Here is a 22,714-nt window from a genome sequence, read left to right as displayed (position 1 = left end):
TTTTAAGTTTTTAAAACGCAGAAAACTTGGCACAAGTTAGGAGAACCGAGCTCGTGCTCGCTGGCCAGCCTCCACTCACTGTGTGACCCTGAACCCGGTTCATTATCTGTGCTTCAAATCCCCACATGGAAAATAATCCCTGCTTGTCTTGCTCTGGCTGGACCTGTCACAGATTACATTCTGAAGGCTGAGGGAATGGAGTTGAATGAGAAGCTACTTGTATGGGTGGGAGGAAAAGTAAGATATTTTGTTGACTGGACAGTCTCTCTGCATTAATTACAGCAAGAAGTAGTATTTGATAAGATTACAGATTTATTTACATACATTTTAAACAGGACAAGAAATAATTTCCCCACCCTAGTTAATATTTACAGGTTATTTCAATTGGAAACAAAAAAAATCAAAACATAGCAACTCTAAGTAACGTAATCATGTCCCCTTTATCTCCCTGGCAACCCCCCTTCACCATATGTATTACAACAGGCTTGCTGCTCTTTCTTCACCAGCCAGCAGCCCAACTAGGAAAAGTCACAGTCTGCTTCAAGTTTTTCCATGTACTGGGTCAAAAAGGAAGCAGTCACTGAGTTGGTCCTCAAACACATGGACTGAATTACTTCAAATGAGGTGATTAAAAGAATGAATAGATGGTGGTTAAAGGGAACAATTAAGAATGACCATTTATGGGGGAAGGAGGAAGCAGTAGTACTGTGTTAGTGTAGGTCAGAAGCAGGGTTCTCTAAAAAGTCTGCAGCCATTTATTTACAGACATTCTAAACAGTTACATTTAAAATCTGTTAAACAGTTAATACACTAAAAATATAAAGTGGACTGTTTACGATACTAAAAACTGTTTACGACACAAGATATTTTAAAAAGCAAATCTGGGAACTCAATTCCCTTTTGACTCCAGCGATCAATTTCTTGAGACCACGGATGTCTGGGAAACCGGTCAGTCTTTCACAAGGAACTGGCTTCTGCTCAGCTTTCCCCTCTCCCTGAGGTACGCAAACAGGTGTCGTCGCCTCCTCCATGTGACTTTTATCCCGTACTTCTCCTCTGGGGTGTCTTTAACCAGAATAGGCCCGGGCTCTGGGCTCTTGGGCGTGCTCGTGTGAAGGGAACAGCTGGGAAGGCTGTTTTCCCTCACTTCAGAGGGAATGGGCTCTCCCTGCCCCGGGGATCCTGGGGTCTGGATGTCCCGGGGAATGAATGCACACGGGAAGTCTGGAAGTGCATGTGCCGACAGCTCCCTGCAGCTCTGGGGGCTGAGCATGGGCACCAGGGGCCTTCCAGAAATGTCCTTTTCTGGTTGACTGGGGCCATCCTTGATTGCCGGGATCCCAGGTGTGGCTGAACTGGCAGAAGACTGCGGAGTCTCAAACGTTAGACATGGAAACCTGGAGCTGGTAGATTTTTGACTTGAACGCCTCTTCTGGTCTCGATGATGATGCTTCCGGTTGCCTGGGAACCAGCTTTCTGCTGTTGTATCAAACTGAGGTGATACCTAAGGATTCCAAAAGAAAGAAATACAAGTGAAGTGTGCCAACTCCCAGATACAAACCTAAGGAAACTGCATCAGATGACCAGAATCCTAAATGGGGGCCCACAACAGCAATGGACTTAAAACAGCTGCCTAGGGACTTCCCTGGTGTCACAATGAATAAGAATCTTCCTGCCAATGCAGTGGACACAGGTTCAATCCCTAGTCTGGGAAGAGCCCACATGCTGCAGGGCAACTAAATCCATGCACCATAACTACCGAGTCCAGCTCTAGAACCCAGGAGCCACAACTACTGAAGCCTGAGCGCCTAGAGCCCGTGCTCCGCAACAAGAGAAGCCACCGCAGTGAGAAGTCCATGCGCTACAACAAAGAGCGGCCCTGCTTGCTGCAACTAGCAAAGCCCAAGTGTAGCGGCAAATACCCAGCACGGCCAAAAAAACAACAGCCGTCTGTCTTACTGGATAACCACAGGAAGGGATGCGGGCTTTGGGCAAGTTACTCAGCCTCCCTGGCTTCATCACACCTTACGGCTGCAACACATTTAACGTCTCCCTTTCAGCTCTGAGGGCGGGCCCAGCTGTCTTCACCACTGATGCCCACCACCTAGCAGAGCACCTGGCACCCAGAGGACCCCAGTGTAGGACGAAAGGGCTGAAGGCAGACCAGTGAGTGAGATCAGGCGTGGAGAGCAATGAGCAGGGCCTGGCACATGGTGAGGACTTCGTAACACGTCCATGTGTTCATGCCTCCTCCCACCAACAGCGCTCTAACATCTACACTTCCTCCCCACTCCTGGAGCCAGGGGTCCAGTTCTCCCCAGCACTCCTGGACCACACACATCTGTTAGGTGCTCTGGGGCAGAGCTCAAGTTTTTATCTGGCTCTTCTGCTACACCACTTTCTGATATCCCATAGCTGTGTTCTCTTCCCAGGGCTTTTAAACTGTCAAGACAGAACACATGCCATCTCTGAGGGTTTTTCTTCACTGTTTGGTCCACTAAACAGTAAACAGAGGGACTTCCCCGGCAGTCCATTGGTTGGGACTCTTCAATTCCAATGCAGGAGGTGTGCATTCCATCCCTGGCCGGGGAGTTAAGATCCCACAGGCCTTGTGGCCAAAAAAACGAAGCATAAAACAGAAAAAATGTTGTAACAAATTCAATAAAGACTTTAAAAACGGTCCACATTTAAAAAAAAAAACAAAACAGTAAATAGAGTACTTAGCTAAAAATTCCACCTCTCACATGAAGCTCAGGGAATAATCTCATTTTTCACTCCTTCTTCCATTTATCTGGCTTTCTCACCCGGCTACTGGATACTTTTATACTGAACTCTTTTAGGGGAACGTGGTGGGGAAAAGACTCCAATTCTAGTCCACCCACACCTCCTCCCGAACTTAGGCGAAAAGATACAGCAGAGAAGATGGCTGAGGATGGAGAGAAAGTGAACACTGCCTCCTTGTCCCTGCGCCCGTGAGGCTCCTAATTCTTTGGCAGCCCTGGTCACGGGGCAGAGTCTGCACCCTGAGAAGCCTGGCAGAGCAGAAGTCAAGGCAGGAACCCTACCCAGGAAGTGATGGTGTTGTGGTCCACAGGCTTGCTGGGCACCTGTCTAGTGTGGGTGACCACGGGAAGCTGGGGAGATCGACAGCGGTATTTGGGGCCCTCCAGTGGTTGTTGGTGGAATAGCAGCTGGGGTTTCTGGGCAGCTTGGCGGCGCTTTTTCCTGGGAGGCATCAACGGGTGAGAGAAGAGCAGTTAGCAACTGCATGATGCTGGCTGTCGGCTGGTCCGGGGAGAGGCTCCACTTCCAACCCATGCCTGCAGAGAAGAAACAAATGCCAACAACCTGGTGATTCCCCAGCTCCTCCTCACATTCTGCCAGCCAGTTCTGCTAGCAGCTCGCAGCCCTACCCCAAGGGGTGTGCTGGCATACCTACCCCAGCTTCCTACAGCTGCATCACACATCACTTCCCACTCAACAAACATCGCCCAGTGAAAACTTATCAAGCGCAGCCTAAGCACCATGCCAGATGCTGGGAGTTCAAAGATGAATAACTACTTATTGCAGCATCATTTATAGGGTGCCAATCACTTGTACAGAAACGGCCCGTGCCTGTCTTCAAAGACCTGAGAGTCTAGCAGAGGGAGAAAGGCATCTACAATAATGGGAGCCGTGCTTCCCTCCACTCCCCCCAGGGAGGCTCTCTGGGGATGGTCACACCTGACCTAGGTACAGAAGGGCAAGAAAAGCCGAAGAACGAGGGGCGGGGGTGGGGGGCAGCTCCGGGCTGAGGAGCAGCACACACAAGGCAGAGACGGGAAGGAGCTCGGCAAACCCAGGGGCTGCATGGAGCTGGACACAGGGCAGAAGACAACAGGCGAGAACACAGGCTCGAGGAGGCATCACAACCAGGTCGGAAAACCCGGGGGACCACCTGCGTTTGGACTCTGGCCTAAGTAGTCAGGGCAGATTCTCAAGTGGACGGATATCATCACACTTGGATTTCTTTTTTCAGCTTTTACCCCAGCTGATTTTGAACACAGGAAAAGAAAAAAAAAAGTTAATAATACGAGCTGCTATGTGCCCGTCACCCAGCTCCAAAAGCCATAAATCTACGACCAGTCACAGCCCATCCACACCCCATCCATTTCCCTACCAGTGTATCATTTTCAAAACACAACGTTCCCAGTCATGATATCATTCCTAGTAACACGACACATATAAATATTTGAAACCTATAGGTATTATACCGGCTTCCCTTATGGCTCAGTTGGTAAAGAATCCGTCTGCAGTGCAGGAGACCTGGGTTCGATTCCTGGGTTGGGAAGATCCCCTGGAGAAGGGAAAGGCCACCCACTCCAGTATTCTGCCCTGGAGAATTCCATGGACTGTATAGTCTATGGGGTCGCCAAGAGTCAGACACGACTGAGCGACTTTCACTTCACTTATAAATAATTATACATATTTATATACTATATGTGTTAAATATACTTATTTATATACTAGATGTATTTACATAAACTATAGTATTCATTGGAGAAGGAAATGGCAACATCCATATGTGCAAATTCCTTAAATAGTAAATATCCAGTGTTCACATTTTCAGTTGTCTCATAGGTACCATAATTTTTTCTGTGTGCTTTTGTCTTGAAACAGATCTTCCAGGCAACAGAGGCAAGAGCAAGTGTCCTGGAAGCAGGGGGACCAGTTAGAAGGTTGTGTTGTCCGAGAACTGCTAAGGCCCGTACCCAGGCTATGTCAGTAGAGATGCTGGAGGCAGTGGCAGAGTCAACAAGCCCCACCGGGTGATGAAAAGTCTGAGACGGTGTCCAGGGAATCTAGCAATGGGAGGGGCCACGGGGCATCCAGGAGGGACAGCCACATAGCAGGGCAGGCAGGTTCCATCAGACAGCCGTGATCCTTCATTCAGTGAACAACAAAGCCACACGCTCTGATCTGTGTCACTAGGCAGTGCAGAATCAGGCGAAGAAAAATGAGGACAAAGTCTCTACCCTCAGGAATCTAACATTTTAGGGAGAGCGCAGGTAGGAAATACATCCATCTGTTTATTCATTCACTCAGGACATATTTACTGAGTGCCTACTGTGTTCTGGGCACTGTTATGGGTGCTGGAAATATATACCAGGTTACAAAATTAAATCCCTGCCCTTGTGGTGCTTACATCTAGTTGGGAAGTGATTAGAGATACAGAGAAAAGTAAATTGGCATATGGGGCTGAGCTGACCTGGGCCTATTTGAGACAGGGTCATCCGGCAAGGCCTATCTGAAAAGTGATATTTGAGCAAAGACCTGAAGGCAGATATTGAGAACAAGCGGGCACGAGAAAGATGTGAGAAAGAATATTCCAGACTGAAAGAACAGTAAGTGCAAAGACTGCCAGATGGGACCGTGCCTGACTCACTCAGGAGGCAGTAAGGGTCAGCGTGGCTAGACTGGAGAGTGGAAGGAAGTGAAGCCAGTTCACATGAAACCATGTCCAGGCAAGGCCAAGGCCTGGGCTGCATTATTCTCAGTGTGCTAGGAAGTTGCTGCGGAGATCAGGACAGGGAAGGAACATAATCAGATTTATACTCTTAGAAAATAGTTCTTAGTGCTTTGTAAGGAAAGGTGGGTTGGGAAGAGGAAAGTGAAAGTGAAGTCGCTCAGTCATGTCTAACTCTCTGCAACCCCATGGACTGTAGCCTACCAGGCTCCTCCGTTCATGGGATTTTCCATGCAAGAATACTGGAGTGGGTTGCCATTTCCTTCTCCAGATCTTCCTGACCCAGGGATTGAAGCCGGGTCTCCCACATTGTAGGCAGACACTTTACCGTCTGAGCCATTGGGAAGAGGGGGCATAGACAGAGGGAGCAGAGAAGCAAGGTAGACGACTCCCATGGGAGCCCAGGGGAGCGATAACAGTGGTGGCAACGGCCCCAGTGAGAAGCGCTCAAGTCAACAGCATGCTCGGAGTCCCAGTCTCACCGGGACACCACACTGTTCAGCAGTCCCACTGTGTCCTGATCAACTCATTTTCCCCACAAAGATCATCTTAAAACGTTAGAACTCCTCTCCCAACCAAGCGCCTTACTTCCTCCTGCACAAATAACACAGGAGACAGCAAAGGAAATACCCTCACCTTCCAGGAAGCAGACGCACAAACAGAAGCATATCTGCACCCACCCTCCTTTTTCTGCTCTAACTAGAGGTCAGTCCCTTTTGCTACAGGGGCCTCTCCCTCTGGCTGGGTTTTGGAGCCTGCCTCACCCTGTACACCTTTCTCAGGCAATCACCTGCTGACATGTCCATAACCACCTAGAAGTAGGCGAGTCCAGCATTTCTACATTCAGCTTAGAATCCTCACACTCAGGACCCAAATATTCCAGGACAAATTGTTGCCTACGTGACAACAATTAGATGTCTCAAATGCAGCTCACCTTGACGCATTTACAACTGAATCCATGCTCATTTCCCCTGCACTCCCTCCACAAAAGTGATCATCTTCCAGAGCCTTTGCTTAAGGAACAGTTTCATCACTCATCCAGCTATGTGGCCAAAAACCTTGACATTTACCATTCCCCTCGACCATCCAACCCAACATCAAGCCCTCTCAAATCTACCTCTTAAGCGTGCCTTGAATAATACCCCTCTCCGGGCTTCCCTGGGGGTCCAACAGCTACGACTCAATGCAGGGGGCCCAGGTTCCATCCTTGGTTGAGGAACTGGATCCCATGTGCCACAGCTAAGACCTGGGGCAGCCAAATAAATAAACAGTTCTTTTAAAAGTACTAACAGAGGCAAATTTCTAAAATAAAGTAATACTCTTCTCTTGAGAAGGGCAGTTGAGGGGTAGGCAAAATGGATGACAGAGGTCAAGACGTACAAACTTCCAGTTACAAAATAAATACACTGTGGGATGTAATATGGGGCTTCCCAGGTGGCACCAGTGGTAAAGAGCCCACTTGCCAATGCAGGAAATGTAAGAGAGAGATGTGGGTTCAATCTCTGGGTCAGGAAGATCCCCTGGAGGAGGGCATGGCAACCCACTCCAGTATTCTTGCCTGGAGAATCCCTATGAACAGAGGAGACAAGTGGGCTACAGTCCATGGAGCTACAGTTCATGTACAGTCTATGGGCTACAGTCGCATAAGAATCAGACACGACTGAAGTGACTTAGCACACACGCACAGAATGTAATATACATTGTGGTCACTATAGTCAGTGAAGTGAAGTGAAGTTGCTCAGTCGTGTCTGCCTCTTTGCAACCCCATGGGCCTTCCACGCTCCTACGTCCACGGGGTTTTCCAGGCAAGAGTACCAGAGTGGGTTGCCATTTCCTTCTCCAACTATAGTCAGTATTGTATTTCAAATCTGAAAGTTGCCAAGAAAATAAACTTAAAAGTTTTCATCACAGGACCTCCCTGGTGGTCTAGTGACTAAGACTCCACACTCTCAATGCAGGGGCCCAGGTTCAATCCCTGGTCAAGAAGCTAGATCCCATATGATGCGACTAAGACCCAGTGTAGCCAAATACATAAATTAAAAAAAAAATTTTTTTAAGTTCTCATAAGAAATAGTTCTCATGACAAGGCAAAAAGTTTTTGTCACTATGGTGGCAGGCGGTAACTAGACTTACTGTAATCATTTTGCAATGTATAATAAAATACCAAATCATTATGTTGTACACCTAAAACTAACATAATGTGCTATGTCAATTATATTTGGGGGGTGGAGTTTAGATGTGTGGGATTCAGTAATATAGTTCAGGATTAAATGTGGGATCACAATCAATGGCAATCTACTTTTGAGACATGTTTGATGCAACTCAAAATTTGATAAAGGCATTCCTCCTGTGTGAAAAAATAGTACTATTACCCTACCCTTCTCTCCCTCTCTCCACCACCCTTCAAATTCCAATAATTAATGGCCTAGGGCCCGGTAATGCAGTAGTCTAACTGGTCTACCCTAACCTCTGGCACCCCCTGCCGGGGAACGTTTGGGAAATGCAAAGCTCATCGCCACTCCCTCCCGTTTGAAACCTTTGTTTGGGGCAAGAACCAAACTGCTCCGTGGCGGCTAAGGCCCTGTTGCTCTGGTTCCAGTGTCATCGCCCACAGTCCACCCTTGTCCCTTAGCTCAAACCCCTCAGATATATTCTTCAGCCTTTGTGCTGCCCCTGCTTCCTCCTGTCATGTGGTCCTTGCACCCCCCTCAATTCCCTTGTCCAGGAGGGTCTCCGTCCCTTGTTTGCATAAAGGCATCAGATCTCAGACCAAGCTTTAGTTCATCAGAAATGCCTTTCTGGGTACTTTGCTGGGTGGGTGGGGGTGGAGGGGTCCAGCGGCTGAGGCTCTACGCTCCCAATGCTGGGGGCCGGAGTCAGATCTAGATCAGGAACTAGATGCCCCAGGCTACAACTAAAACCTGGTGCAGCCAAATAAACAAATATTAAAAAAAAAAAAAAAAAAGAAAGAAAGAAAGAAAAGAAATGCCCTTTTCACCTAAGGCAAGATCTCCTTACTTCAGTTCAGTTCAGTTGCTCAGCATACTCAGTTATCCCTGAGCTGTTATCACTTCACAACTCTAATTCTTCATTTGCTTAAATAGGCAATTCGACGGGAGCTCGGGTGAGCCCCTCTTACCTCGCTACAGACTGTAAGCTCGAGAGAAAGACCCCCGTATCTCGCCCCGCCACTGCATCCCAGAGCCGCCCCGCACATGGTAGGCGCTCAACTAAAAACGTGCTAAGTAAGAAAACAAAGTCCATTACTTCAAAGAAAAGACTGCGAGGGACTGGGCGGGAGGAGATCAGAGCTCCAAGATTCCGGTCGGGGGCGAAGGTGCGCGGCGTGCGCGGTCATTTTTAAGGAGGGAACCAGAGCGAGGCGGTCGTAGCCCTTTTCGGGCTGCTCCGGGGGTCCAGGACGCTCGCTGCCCGGGAGGTCGACGGCGGACAGTCCCCCCCGCCTCCAGCGAGGAACCAGGGGGGGCGGGGAAGAGCGCGGGGCGGCCGGGGGTCCCCACTGTCCCCCGGGGCCCCTCGCCGCGGAGCCCTTCTGCGCCCTCCCCCCACGAGCCTGCGGCCCCACCCGCCGCCTCTCGACCCGGCCACCCGGTCCGCACGCCGCTCGGCCCGCCTCACCGGCCTCACCCGCTGCCGATCGGTCCGCCCTGCCTGCCCGCCGAGGCAGACGACCCGCCCACCTCGCCAGCCCGGCGGTGCCGCCTCACCTGCCGGTCCCGCCGCCGCCGCCGCCGCCGCCGATGCGCCCGCCTCTCCCGCCCTCCGGGCCCGGAGCCCCGCCTGCCGCCGGCGTCCCGGCCGAACGCGGACACAAAGCCGGCGCTGATTGGCCACGCTCGTCACGTGACCGCAACGCTCCGCCGGCGCCAATTTCAAACAGCGGAACAAACTGAAAGCCCCAGAGCGGGACCCCACCCCCGGCCCGGGCCCGGGACACCCTCCCCCCCTCCCCTCCCCCGCCGGGATCCCGGGATTCCCCGCCCCGCAGCCAGGGTCGCGGCCCGGCCCGCAGGTCGGAGCAACGCCGAGCCGCCCGGAGCCGGCTGTGCAGCGAGGTGAGTGGGCGGCGGGCTGGAGGCCCGGGGCCGGCGGGCGCGGAGGGCTGGCTCCGGCTGGGGGGTTGGGGGGACTGGCGACGGTGCGCCGCGCTGCTGCATCCAGCCTCCCGGTCCCCCATCCCGCTACCTCTCCCACTGAGCCCCCCAGCCTTTCCCCGGGGGCTGGGGTCCCTCTAAGCTTACTGCGCTGGTTGCCGCGGCTCGCACACTCCCCTGAGCCCAGGTGCTCTCCCTTCTAGGTAGCCCAGTCTCCACTCCGCCCTGTCTCAGGACCATCCTCCGGGTTCCGGAGACCCCCGCAACCTTGCCCTGGTCTGGATGGGGGTGAGTCCCCCGGAGCCGCTCCGGAAGTCTCCGAGCTAGAAAGTGTTGACAATGGTAGCAAGTAAGCTGGTCAGAGTAGAAGGAAAAATTAAGACGCTTTAGACCAGGAAAATATCTTTTGGGGGGCGAGGAAGAAATACGAGCATCTACTGATTGATGGGTGGAGGGAGGAAGGGAGGGCGGAAGAGATAGGAGGTGGAAGTAAAACTGAGATTTGAAGGTAGAGGAAACCTAGATATAAAGGAAAGGGAGGTGGCAGAGTGGAGAGGGTCTGGGACCTCTTAAGCAGATGGCAAATGTCAGACGAGCATGACAGTCATTTTTAGGGAGATTGCAGATATTCTAAAGAAGAGGCAGACCGTTACTCTGTCTCTCAAAGTACCTCTCAGCAGAATTTCACAACTCGCACAGTAGTAGAGTATGCCATGGATCTGTCAAAATCAACAAAACACAATTTTTAAAAGATAAAACTCTTCCTTAATGCACAGCACTAGTCAGGAGACAAGGATTACAGTCTTGGTCCTGGAAGAGAAGTTAAGACGGTAACATGCTTAGAAAGTTGAAATATGAATAAGCATGTGCAGGTACTAAAATGTCGCTGTATAAACAGTTTGCAAATTGTGAAAGAAAAAAATGTATATACTTTTTTTTAAGATCGATGCTAGCATAATAGCCCATGAAATGATGTCACCCGTCAGCATTACTCTGGGTGTTGAGTAGAGCAGTTTCCCTTCTGTCTGAAGTCTTGTGCACTGGGAGATGATTTTTTCAGTGGTGTGACAGTAGTGTAATGGTACAATCCACCTTTGTCCTCTGATTCGGTGGGCTCAGACCAAGTGGTCTATGCTAGAATGGATCTGGGATCAGAGGTCTGTCAAGATGTCCCAGGTCCTCATCCTGACAGTTACCGCAAGTGACCTTAGACTAGGCAAGAAGAGACATTTCCACATTTTTGTAGCTTCTCCGCTTGTCTCTGTAGCTGGACATTCTTTTTGGCCACGCCTCAGGGCTTGCAGATCTCAGTTCCCCAGCCAGTGATTGAACCCACACCCTTGGCAGTGAAAGCGCAGAGTCCTAACAGCTGAACCGCCAGGGAATTCCAAAAACATTCTTAAGCTTCCAGAGCCTTGACTGTGTGGACCTACAACCAACCTTATCCCACTCTCCCCCTTTGAATTTCTTCTGTTTGCTTCAGTTTTGTCTATACAACTCATCTCCATATAGTCCGCTGTCTTTGCAGAGGCCCAGGGAGCATTCACCTGAGCCTGTGGGTTCACACCCCTGGTCACATGATGAGGAAGACCCCTCCCTAACAGAACCTCCTTCTCAGCCTAACAAACCTTTGACCTCCCTCTGCCCCTTGCCCCTTCCAGGGTCCACGCTTGTGATGCTCAATGGAGAGTGAAAGCACAGATTCATGATGAAAACCAGCCCCCGTCGGCCATTGATTCTCAAAAGACGGAGGCTGCCCCTTCCTGTTCAAAATGCCCCAGGTGACACAGCAGATGAGGAACCGAAGGGGCCCCCTGCCCAACAAGAGCCTGCTCAAGCGCAGGCCCCCAAGGAGGTGGCGGAGCCCAACGCATGCAAGTTTCCAGCTGGGATCAAGATCCTGAACCACCCAACTATGCCCAACACCCAAGTGGTGGTCGTCCCCAACAACGCCAACATCCAGAGCATCATCACAGCACTGACTGCCAAAGGGAAGGAGAGCGGCAGCAGCGGGCCCAACAAATTCATCCTCATCAGCTGCGGGGGAGCCCCCACTCCCCCTCCAGGACCCCAGCCTCAAGCCCAAACCAGCAAGGACCTCAAGAGGACGGAAGTGATCACCGAGACCCTGGGACCAAAGTCTGCAGCTGGGGATGAGAATCTTCCAAGACCAGTGGGAGCTCTTCCTGGGCAGAGATGGAAGAACTGTGGTATGTGACCCGTAAGGCAAAGGGGGGAGGAGCCAGCCTTGGCTCTCTGATGCAAGGACCGTAGTCAACCATGCTGATACCTAGGGCACACAGGTGTCTGCCTGAACTGGGGGAAGGTCTTGCCTTCCTTCATCCTGAAACCTTGACCCAGATCCTTGGGCCCTGTTGACAGGGTTGCAATGTAATTCAGCATCTGTTGCCTTCTTTATATTGGAAAAGGATTTGTTTATTGTTTCTGTTTCTCCTTTGCAGTGACCACATAAGGAAGTAGGAATCTTTCTCCATCTTAATAAAGGAGAAACACGAGAAGGAAAAGTGACTTACTTTGTTGAGATGGTCGATCATGCTTTTTGTAAGGTTGCCTTGACCAGTCTCTGAGGCTCAGGGTGGCTCAGGTTGAAATGCAACTTGAGCCGTGCTCCTGAATTTCTCCCGAAATCCTAACAGGGCACCATAGATTCAGCATGCGCGCTTCCTCTGCTTAAGGCAGAGGTCCTGGAGAGGTGATCCCTGATCGCTCATCACCTGGAGAGGTGATACCTAACTGCCAGTCTCGGTGGATCTGCCAGGCAGGGGATCAGGCAGCTAAGTGGCATCTTGGGTTGTCTCCCCTGTAGCTGGCGGTGAGGCAGCCAGCTGCCCCCTGGACAACAGCTTGACCAACATCCAGTGGCTTGGAAAGATGACTTCTGACGGGCTGGGCGCCTGCAGCATCAAGCAAGAGGTGGACGAAAAGGAGAATCGTCACGTGGAGCAGCGTCAGGCCAAGGTGAACGAACAGTCCTGTCCTGTCCCCCAGCAGGGCAGTCAGAGCCAGTGTAGGGAATTTCTAAGAAGGGAAGTAGGTCCGGCAGGCTATGGAGCAGAATTGCCAGGTTTTCATGTTAGCACTTTATTTAGTGTGATTCTGCATAATTTGGAGCTCCCTTTCTGCCTGCGATCTTCCCCCCTCCCCCCGCCCCAGCATCTGGGAAATTTCTTTGAGGACAGGTTCCTCTGGCTCACCCTGTACCCTGTCAGCCCTGGGTTTAATGCTCTATCCTTAGCAGGTACTTAGTATTCAGGGACTAATGAAGAGGCCTGAGTTCAGAAAGCCACTTGAACTTTAAAGAGGCATTCTGACAGTGGAAAAGGCGTACAGCATTTTTAACAAGATCGCTTTATTAGAAGACAAATTAACAGCAAATAAAATGAGTTGTGAATTTTAAATACCTCTCCAACCAAAATTGATTTGACCCATTTGTGTGGCCTGGGTTTATTTTTCATGGTTGCTCTTCATATATACCCTTAATTCCTCATTCAACAGGTTTGGGTTTTTTTTGGCCTTGTCGGCAGCATGTGGAGGTTTTAGTTCTCCCACCAGGGATCAAACTCTTGCCTCCTGCCTTGGAAACGCAGGGTCTTGACCACTAGACTGCCAGGGAAGTCCCATCACTAATTTTTTTTTTTCCCCCCATCACTAATTTTTAAAGGGGAAAATTTACATGGATGTGTTCATAAGTAAAAATGGAGCTGTTCACTTAAAACTTGGGTACTTTATAAAGATATGGCTCAGTTTTTTTGAGGGGAAAGGGGGTCGTGCCTCGTGGCTTGTGGGATCTTTTAACAGTTCCCCGACCAGGGATCGAACCCAGGCCACACAATGAAATTGCCAAGCCCTAACCACTGGACCTCTAGGGAATTCCCAAAGCAGGGAGTCTGTTTTTCAGGTTTTGTTGTGGCTGCACCTCGCAACTTATAGGATCTTGGTTCCCCGACCAGAGAGTGAACCCACACTCCTTGTAGTAAAAGCAGAGTCCTAACCACTAGACCACTAGGGAATTCCCTGAAGTTATAGCTCAATCTTTTTAAATATGGATGATCAGATCTTTGCGTCAGACTTATCCAGATGTGTGCATTGTTGACCGTTGTCTGCCCACACTTTTGGGAATATTTCTGTCCTACAAACACTGAAAAGAGATGGGTTTATTCTCATCACATCAGGAGCAGGAATCAGACTAAAACCTAGGCCCCTCAACCCTGAGGTCTGAAAAACGGGTATAGTTTTAACATACAATTGGTGCTTTAAGGACATAACATAGCCCAGACTTTCCTGAGAGGTTTCAACCAGCAAAGACTGGATGGACTTCTCTTTATTACCGGGCAATAGTCTCAACAAAATGACCAATGACAGAGAAGTGGTCCTGTGTTCAGAGACTGGATGAGATTGTCTCCAAAATCCTTCCTGATCCTAAAGTTCTCGTCTATCGAATAGTGGTCTCAGATGGGTTTGTTTCTATTCGGGTCTATGGGAAAAAAGCTTTCTCTAGAGGGTGTTCTTGGGGTGGGGGTGGGGCAGGGGAGGCCTTGTGACCCCTCCTTTCATGGCCTATTTTTCTTTCCCTTTGGCTTCTCAGAGCCCACAGGTGGAGAGGCCCCCTGGCGCGTCAGCACCCTGGCCAGACTCCGTGTCTGAGCGACCCCCATACTCCTACATGGCCATGATACAATTCGCCATCAACAGCACAGAGAGGAAGCGCATGACCCTAAAAGACATCTACACTTGGATCGAGGACCACTTCCCTTATTTCAAGCACATCGCCAAGCCAGGCTGGAAGGTACCATGTCCCGCAACAATCACAGTCTAGGTCGCTCAGGCCGGTCATTTTGTCTACACAAAAGAGTGGTAGTCTGTGTCTGGTGCGGGGGGAGGAGTTAAGTGCCAACGATGCTAGAACCATAAGTAATAGTCGTATCTTTTGGACTGAGACTTGACTCTGCTGAATCCAGGCAAAACCATCAGTAAGAGCCCTGCAGCCACTTCATCTGTCACTCCCCGGGTAATGCACACTCTTCAGTGATGCTCAGAGCCCGCTTCTGAGCTACACTGAACAGCGGCTAGAGTGTCTTGATAGCTTTGTGAAAAGATATTAATGATAAAACCAATCATCTGTGGGCCTCACGATCCAAGATTCACCTCCTGTAAAGTCTCTTCTCTTCTCCAGTAGGTGGGGATGTTCTCTGCCTCATGGTCATGGGAAAACATGCCCTGGAGCCATAGCTCATGCAGGTCTCATAGCCACAGCTCAGGTGCCCTACGGATGCTCTGTCCCAAGCCAAGGGGCTTTTGGATTGTTTTCCCCACAGCAGGAGTCTTTTTATAGTTTTTATTTATTTACTTATTTTTAATTGGTGCGTAACTGCTTTACAATATTGTGTTGGTATCTCTTGTTCAACAACATGAATCAGCTATATACATATATCCCCTCCTCCCTCTTGGGCCTCCCACCCCTACCCCAGCCCACCCCTCTCGGTCATCGCAGAGCACCCAGCTGAGCGCCCTCTGCTGTTGAGCAGCTTCCTCCAGCTATCTGTTTCACACATGGTGGTATATGTATGTCAGTGCTACCCTCCCAACTCATCCCACCCTCCCCTTCCCCACCATGTCCACTAGTCTGTTCTCTACGTCTGTGTCTCTATTCCTGCCCTGCAACTAGGTTCATCTGTACCATTTTTCTAGAGTCCGTATATATACGTTAATATACGATATTTGTTTTTCTCTTTCTGACTTACTTCACTCTGTAATAGGCTCTAGGTTCATCCACGTCTCTGCAAATGACTCAGATGTGTTCCTTTTCATGGCTGACTAATATTCTGCTGTATATATGTACTGTAACTTCTTTATCCATTCATCTATCAGCGGACATCTAGGTCACAGCAGAACTCTTTAGCCTCACACTCTCACCTCAACTAAATTCCCCAGCTTCCTGATTTCTTTTTTATTTTTTTGTTGCACCTTATGACTTGCAGGACCTCAGTCCCCTGACCAGGGTTTGAACCCGGGCCCCGGCAGTGAGAGCACCGCGTCCTAACTGCTGGCGCCCCCGCGTCGTAACTTCTCCCCCCACCTCTCTGGCTCCCGGTTACTGCCGCAGCCTCACTCCTCTTTCCCAGCCCCCAGCAGTTGTCCAGGTCCCTGCTTTATCACCACCTCAGGAACAGCCCAGGTCTCTGTCCCCACTGAACAGCTGGCTTGGTGGCTCAGGTTGCCTGGGCTGGCGTGCAGACAGTCCCAGGAGTGGCCAGCAGGCAAGGTTATGAGACACGAAGCCAGGGGCCCACCTCCTCGGGGCCATTGGAGGTGGCGCTTCCAAAACCAGAGTAGCTGACGAGCGGCATCCTCTGTTTTTAGAACTCCATCCGCCACAACCTCTCTCTACATGACATGTTCGTCCGCGAGACGTCTGCCAACGGCAAGGTCTCCTTCTGGACCATTCACCCCAGTGCCAATCGCTACCTGACACTGGACCAGGTGTTTAAGGTAAGCGTACCGGTTTTGTCCAAATAGAGCCAGTGCTGGAGGTCATGATGTCCATCTCAAAACAAAACAAGTCCTTGGTGGGGAAGGGGGGGCAGGCAGCCAACCTTTGGATAGGAATCCATCCTTCCACCACCACCCCCCCACCGCCCCATCCCACCCCCAGTTGCTGGCATCCTAAATAAAGCAAACTTTCCTCTCCACCAAAAAATAAGAAAGAAGCAAGTCCTCCTTGGGATGAGATTGTCTGCTAAGGGCAGAGTTAAGGGCCAACCAGCCCATAAGGAACAGCACCTTCTCTGCTAGACCAGGCCCCAGAGAGGACTTTCTGTTCCAGGAAGGGAACCTCCCGGGGCAGGGTGGCCCCCTACTGCCCTGTGATAAGAACTGCCCAGGATACTTCTTAAAATACAGCCTCCCAAGCCCCTCTTGGGGCTTCTGATTCAGTAGGCCTGGGATGGGCCCAGGAGTATATTTTTAGCAAGAATCTCATGTGATTCTTAGAAAGTCTGGGAAATATGGGTTTTTAAAAATCCGATCTTTACAGTGGAGAGTAGAAATGGAGCCTACAGAATCTCTCGTCGGAAGCGATCACTTTAGGGCTTCAGAGTGCCCACAAGGCTGCCGCTAGCTGCCTCCACTCTCCCGGGAGAGCCCATAGTTGAGGGTGGCCCTGGGCGTCCATCCGGAATAGGTATATCCATCTGGTCAGCTTGACTGCACTGGTGGTAACTTGGTCTCATTTCTCTCCCACGATGCCCATCCACCACCAGCCACTGGACCCAGGGTCTGCACACTCGCCCGAGCACTCGGAATCAGTAAGGTTCTTTCCCTCCCGCTCGGGGCTTGGCCTTGTTTCCCCTCCACGCTCAGCATGGCTTCGGTGACGGGGGCAAGGTGTTAGCCGGTGACGGGAGCCTGTGGCCGTGCGCCTGCCAGCCCTGAACGCAGAGCCCTGCTTCTGGGCATCAGGACACTGGTAACCGCCACCGCTTCCCACTCCCGTGGACTCATCAAGGTGGCCCGAGCAGAGCAGCATGTGGCAGGGGGACCCGCCACAGGCTCACCGCAAGATGCTGATGAGGTGCACGGCACAGGCCCGGCGGGCGGCCGTTGCTCTCTCTTCTCCACCTGGCTTTTCTTTGCCCTCCTAGAGCTCCACGCTTTGCACCCTGGGGGTGAGGACACCCGGATGAGGTGGGAGGATCGTCCGCCGCCCTGTGCCTCTGCTGCCACCTTCCTGGGACCAGGCGGTCGGTCTGCTCCGTGCCCGGTCCTGGAGCAGCTGGTGGGATCCCCTACCCCGTCCCCCTGCCCTCCTGACCCAGGTCTGTCTCTCTCCCTCTCTGTCCCAAACAGCAGCAGAAACGGCCAAACCCTGATCTCCGCCGGAACGTGGCCATCAAAACCGAACTCCCCCTGGGTGCACGTTAGTACAGGGGGAGGCATACTCCTGGGGCATACACGTAGCAGGGCGGATGCGGGGGTTGGAGCCCAGGGAAGGAGAACAAAGAACCCAGGGCTGGGAGAGGACCCGGCCCTGGCCCCTGCTCCTGACCCATCCTGTTCCCCCCAGGGCGGAAGATGAAGCCTCTACTGCCGCGGGTCAGCTCGTACCTGGTGCCCATCCAGTTCCCCGCGAACCCGTCGCTGGTGCTGCAGCCCTCGGTCAAGGTGCCCTTGCCCCTGGCGGCCTCGCTCATGAGCTCAGAGCTTGCCCGCCACAGCAAGCGAGTCCGCATCGCCCCCAAGGTCAGTGCCTCAGGTCTTCTCCGAGGAGAGACCCCAGTCCGTGACGGACTCTGCTTCGTGTCCCTTGAGAAGCTCGTAAATTTAGTGTGTAGACCAGGCATCGATACACAGGAAAACGCAATAGTGTTATAAGAGCCAGAAAGGAACTTGTTAGGGACTTCCCTGGTGGTCCAGGGGTTAAGACTCCACACTCCCAGTGCAGAGGGCATGGATTTGATCCCTGGTCAAAAAACTAAGATCCAAAAAAAAAACCTAAGATCCTGCATGACACTCAGCATAGCCTAAAAAAAAAAACTCCTAATAAACTATTCTTTAAAAAAAAATTTCCAATAAAAAGGAATTTTACAATGTAGTGGTTGTTGGAAGGCCCACATGTGCCTGATGAGTTTGTGAGAATTGAGATGAGGGTGATTGTTATAGCAGATGGGCTGGGACAGTTCAGGAAGAGTTCACTAGGGAAGCAGGCTTAAGAAGTAGGTTAGGGCAGCAGACTGTGGAGAGGGCCTTCTAAAGGACACACCATGGGGCGCATCCAGTCACAACCGCAGAGTGGCTAGACAGTCTCGCCCTGGGTTTCTCCACCTCCAAACAGCGGACATTCAGGGCTTCCCAGGTGGCGCTAGTGGTAAAGTTCCAGCCTGCCAATGCAGGAGACATAAGACCCTCGAGCTCGATCCCTGGGTGGGAAGATCCCCTGGTAAGGAAATGGCAACCCACTTCAGTGTTCTTGCCTGGAAAATCCCATGGATAGAGGAGCCTGGTGGGCTATAGTCCATGGGGTGGTAAAGAGTCAAGGCAGCCGAGCACACACAGTGCTTTGTGGGGGCGGGGTGCCACCCTGTGCCCTGAAGGATGCTTAGCAACCGCATCCATGGTCTCTTTGCTGGATGTCAGGAGCACCGCCTGGTGTGACAGCTAGGACATCTTCTGGTGTTGCTGAAAGTCCCCTGGGGAGAGCTGCTCCTGGCTGAGCCTCAGCGGTGGAGCTGGAAGGCTGGGGAGGGCAAGTTACAACCCCACCATGGTATAGAAAAGAATCTGTAAGCAGGACCTGGCCTGTAACAGATTAAGGAAGGGCCCCTCTGCCCCTTTCTCAGAGATGGAAGTAGCTGCAACTTCAGATAGAGAGACTTGGGTTTACTTTTGTTTTTTAATTAAAAAATATCACTTTAATACACATAAAAGTGTACATACTGGCATAGATAGTTTTCCTTAAATGCATTCATGTGATTGTAGCATGGATAGTGTTTTTGTTACAGTGCAGTCTTGCAGTTTTTTTTCTCCTTCATTTTGCCTCTCCTCACCTTCCCCATGTCCCTGCTGCTCCCCGTGATAATCTATGTTGACGTTTTAGCGTGCCTTCTCACGTGATTTGTTCATGCTCTTAGTATGCTCTGTGTACACGGATCACCATAGCCGTGTTACACATACACACACACCACACAGAGCCTTGACAGTGGAATCGTATTACACACACTTTCTGCCCCATGGGAATTCTTCCAATCACTTGGCATTGTTCTAATTCACTTTTTTTTTTTTTTAAGATTTTTTTTTTTTTTGGATGTGGATCATTTTTTTTAAAGTCCTTTATTGAATGTTACAATATTGCTTCTATTTTATGTTTTGGTTTTTTGGCCTCAAGGGATGTGGGATTTTGGCTTCCCAACCAGGGATCGAACCGGAGTCCCCTGCATTGGAAGGTGGATTCTTAACCACTAGATCACCAGGGAAGCTCCTTATTCACTATTTTTTAATGGCACATAGTAGTCCATGGTGTGGCTTTGCCATAACCATTCCGCTTTCATGGGCACATTTTTTCTGGCTTTTTTTGCCCTATGACTACCATTGTAATAAATACCTTTGCAAGTATCTTTCTTGCTGGTGCTTTTATTTCTGTGGGTAGAGAACAAGACATGAGATTGCTGAGGGGGCAAGTGTTTTAAAGTTTATTAAATACTGCAAGATTGATTTTAAGAAAAATCTGTGATAATTCACATGCATACCAACAAGACCTATGTTTGCCGGCAATTGGTATCATCACTCTTTTCAATACTTGCCCCTGTCCAGTGTGTGAAGGATACTTGCTTGTTTCATTTCATCTTCTTCTGCTTACGGGTACGTCAGCAGCTGCTCACCATGTTTGGTCACTTGGAATCGTTCACTATGAGATGCTTATTTACAGTCATGGCCTGCCTTCTTACAGGGTTTTGTTAATAAGTTCGTAACTTGTCTTTTCAGATATTTTTTACTCCTCTTATTTGCTTCTTAACTTTATGATCTCTCTTGCCACAGTAAGATTTTTATTTTTATATAGTCAAATATGTCTCTCTTCTCTTTTACAGCTTCTGGGGTTCCAGTCTTGGTTTAGCCCTGCTGCTCACCCTCAGATTGTAGACATACTCTCCTAGATTGCCTTTCAGGATTTGAATGGTTTTAGTTTTCCTGTTTAAGGCCTTATATGAAACAGACATCCACTTTTATTTTCTCTTGGATGGGTGCATCCAGCACCCATAGAAAATGCTCTTTTACCCCTAGAATTGAACTACCACCTTCATCACACAGTCTCATATTTAATAGCCTTCAAGACTTTGAAGACAAGAGGATCAGCACCAAACCAGCACGACATTCATCTCAGTGATAAGTTTGTGTACCCCCGGTGCCTAATGGACTCTGTGGGGCTCCCTTTCAGCGTGTCCTGCTTCCCTTCCAGGTGCTGCTAGCGGACGAGGGGGTGGCCCCTCTGCCTACAGCAGGACCAGTGACAGAAGAGAAGCTGCTCCTCGCAGAAGGACTGTCGCCTCTGCTTCCTGTCCCTTCCATCAAGGAGGAAGATGTCCAGCCCGGGGAGGAGACGCCGCATCTAGGGAGGCCCATCAAGGTCGAGAGCCCACCCCTGGAAGAGTGGCCTTCACCCTGCCCATCGGTCAAGGAGGAGTCATCCCACTCCTGGGAGGACTCGTCCTGCTCCCCAACCCCCAGGCCCAAGAAGTCCTCCGGCACTGGGTCCAGGTCCCCCACCCGCCGTGTCTCCGACCTGCTGGTGATCAAACGCAGGGAGGGGCGGGAGATGAGCCGGTCTCGGAGGAAACAGCACCTCATGCCGCCCCGCCTGGACGAGCCCGAGCTGCTCCTCTCTGAGGGCCCAGGGGCTCCCCAGCCAGCCCTGGCAGGGCCGCCGCAGCCTACCTGCCAGCTCGGCTCTCCCCCAGAGGACGGAGGCCCCTTTAAGACACCCGTTAAGGAGATGCTGCCCACCTCCTCCACCCCCAGCAAATCTGCCCTCCCCATGACCCCTGAGTCCTGGAGGCTCACACCCCCGGCCAAAGTGGGGGGGCTCGACTTCAGCCCCGTACGAATCCCCCAGGGTGCCTTTGGCCCCCTGCCGGACTCCCTGGAGCTCGCGGATCTCAGTGCCACTCCGCTGAAAAGCGTCCCCCTTTTTGACTCCCCCCGAGAGCTCCTCAATTCCGAACCCTTTGACCTCGCCACTGACCCCTTCAGCAGCTGCCCACCCCCTGACATGGAGGTCCCCAAGCCGGGTTCCCCCGAGCCACAGGTGGCCAGCCTCTCGGCCAACCGCTCTCTGACCGAGGGCCTGATTCTGGACACGATGAACGACAGCCTCAGCAAAATCCTGCTGGACATCAGCTTCCCCGGTCTGGAGGAGGACCTGCTGGGCCCTGGCAGCGTCAGCTGGACTCAGTGCGTTCCTGACCTGCGGTAGAGGCAGGACTCCTGCCTGTCCCTCAAGCCATCTGCTTGCCCTCCAGGCGCTTGGGGGCCGGCCTTCCAAGTCCTCTGCGAGGACAGTAGGCGGGCGCTGTCCGCTCGCCCAGCGCCCCACTCCCCGGACTGGTGATGCTACAGCAGGCGCCCTGTCTGAGCCACCCCTGGGCCTTCTGCAAGCAGCAAGGTCCTGGGAGCTGGTATCTGTGCCCCCAACTCCCTATCAGGCACTGAGAGTGGGAACAGCAGAAACAAGGGTGAGAAGGGAGGAGGGGCCCCTAGACTGTTGGCATCTGTGCCCAACAACACCCCCCCACCTTCCCTGCTCAATGCAAGGTGGCCCTTGTAAATAGTGTATACGCTCCAAATTATCCTCTAATTATAAACATAAGCCTATCTTCTTAGATCATTATCCAGAGACTGCCAGAAGAGGGGTAGGATGATGGGGTGGGGGGTTCCAGTTTGCTTCTGTGCCTTGCTTTTGGCTCCTGGAGGCGGGAGGGCTACAATGCATGGTTGCTTCAGGGCCCCTCCCTCAAGAGTTCCTCGCGGCAGGTGCCCAGAGGAGCGGGTCTGCCTGCCAGGGTGCCTCTCACTGCCCTTCCCTCCCACTAGCCCCCATTTCCAAGTCAGCTTTCCTGCACGAAGAAATCCTGGTAAAGGGGGCTCTTATTATGGGTCAAGAGTTGAGGTGGGGGTGGGAGGTACCTGAACCAGAGTGGCTGCCCCCACGTGCCCAAGGGACTTTTCTCTGATAAGGAGCCTAATCATGCCAGAGAGACCCGACAGGAGGTGGAGGCCAGCCTGCCTGCCCGCCGTACCTGGCCTGCCTGCCCACCTTAACTGGCACCACCGCTTCATAGAGAGTGGCCCTGGGTCCCTGCTGACCGCATACACAGGCCCCAGCTCCAGAACACTACTGTAACTACCTACCCAATAAAGCCCAAGGGCACATGCTGGTCTGTGCGTGCTGGTGTCTGGTCCCTGTGGCGTGAGGAGGGGCTGGGAAGGAAAGTGGGTGACAGCAAACCTGGTGATGGGGAAGATGCAAGGCTTGAAGGTGACATGGAGCCCTGGAAGGAGAGTGCAGAGGGCTTCAGCCTGGTCA

General features: G+C 51.6%; 2 protein-coding genes across 7 annotated transcripts; one reads left to right on the top strand and one right to left on the bottom strand.

Annotated features, from left to right (window-relative positions):
• Positions 1 to 292: 292 nt before the first annotated feature.
• On the bottom strand, positions 293 to 9,370 carry RHNO1 (RAD9-HUS1-RAD1 interacting nuclear orphan 1). Of its 4 annotated transcripts, none has more exons than XM_043881822.1 (3): positions 9,235 to 9,370; positions 3,066 to 3,320; positions 293 to 1,504 (listed from the first exon to the last, which is right to left on the bottom strand). In XM_043881822.1, exons 2-3 carry the CDS (start codon positions 3,234 to 3,236, stop codon positions 950 to 952), a joined length of 726 nt encoding a protein of 241 aa, XP_043737757.1. In that variant the 5' UTR covers positions 3,237 to 3,320; positions 9,235 to 9,370; the 3' UTR covers positions 293 to 949. The 4 variants fall into 4 exon arrangements, with proteins under 4 accessions (XP_043737757.1, XP_043737760.1, XP_043737758.1 ...); XM_043881825.1 differs by having other exon boundaries at positions 9,155 to 9,277; XM_043881823.1 differs by having other exon boundaries at positions 9,146 to 9,248.
• Positions 9,371 to 9,440: 70 nt separating this feature from the next.
• On the top strand, positions 9,441 to 22,572 carry FOXM1 (forkhead box M1). Of its 3 annotated transcripts, XM_043881820.1 has the most exons (10): positions 9,441 to 9,582; positions 9,825 to 9,909; positions 11,283 to 11,831; positions 12,449 to 12,600; positions 14,228 to 14,428; positions 16,003 to 16,131; positions 16,902 to 16,946; positions 17,488 to 17,557; positions 17,705 to 17,880; positions 20,591 to 22,572. In XM_043881820.1, the coding sequence occupies exons 3-10, from the start codon at positions 11,327 to 11,329 to the stop codon at positions 21,602 to 21,604; spliced, it is 2,292 nt and encodes a 763-aa protein (XP_043737755.1). In that variant the 5' UTR covers positions 9,441 to 9,582; positions 9,825 to 9,909; positions 11,283 to 11,326; the 3' UTR covers positions 21,605 to 22,572. The 3 variants fall into 3 exon arrangements, with proteins under 3 accessions (XP_043737755.1, XP_043737756.1, XP_043737754.1); XM_043881821.1 differs by lacking the exon at positions 9,825 to 9,909 and having other exon boundaries at positions 9,456 to 9,582; positions 17,491 to 17,557; XM_043881819.1 differs by lacking the exon at positions 9,825 to 9,909 and having other exon boundaries at positions 9,456 to 9,582.
• The last annotated feature ends 142 nt before the right edge of the window (positions 22,573 to 22,714 follow it).

This window comes from Cervus elaphus, chromosome 22, assembly GCF_910594005.1.
Source record: "Cervus elaphus chromosome 22, mCerEla1.1, whole genome shotgun sequence".
In the NCBI taxonomy this organism is placed as follows: domain Eukaryota; kingdom Metazoa; phylum Chordata; class Mammalia; order Artiodactyla; family Cervidae; genus Cervus; species Cervus elaphus.
This window is presented reverse-complemented; position numbering and strand designations above follow the sequence as displayed.

Coding starts and splice junctions, on each gene's coding strand:
- RHNO1 (XM_043881822.1), bottom strand. CDS start 3,236: ATGCCTCCCAGGAAAAAGCGCCGCCAAGCTGCCCAGAAACCCCAGCTG. Junction 1,505..3,065: donor ACAACACCATCACTTCCTGG/GTAGGGTTCCTG, acceptor TGGAATCCTTAG/GTATCACCTCAGTTTGATAC.
- FOXM1 (XM_043881820.1), top strand. CDS start 11,327: ATGATGAAAACCAGCCCCCGTCGGCCATTGATTCTCAAAAGACGGAGG. Junction 11,832..12,448: donor GCAGAGATGGAAGAACTGTG/GTATGTGACCCG, acceptor TCTCCCCTGTAG/CTGGCGGTGAGGCAGCCAGC. Junction 16,947..17,487: donor CGCCCGAGCACTCGGAATCA/GTAAGGTTCTTT, acceptor TGTCCCAAACAG/CAGCAGAAACGGCCAAACCC.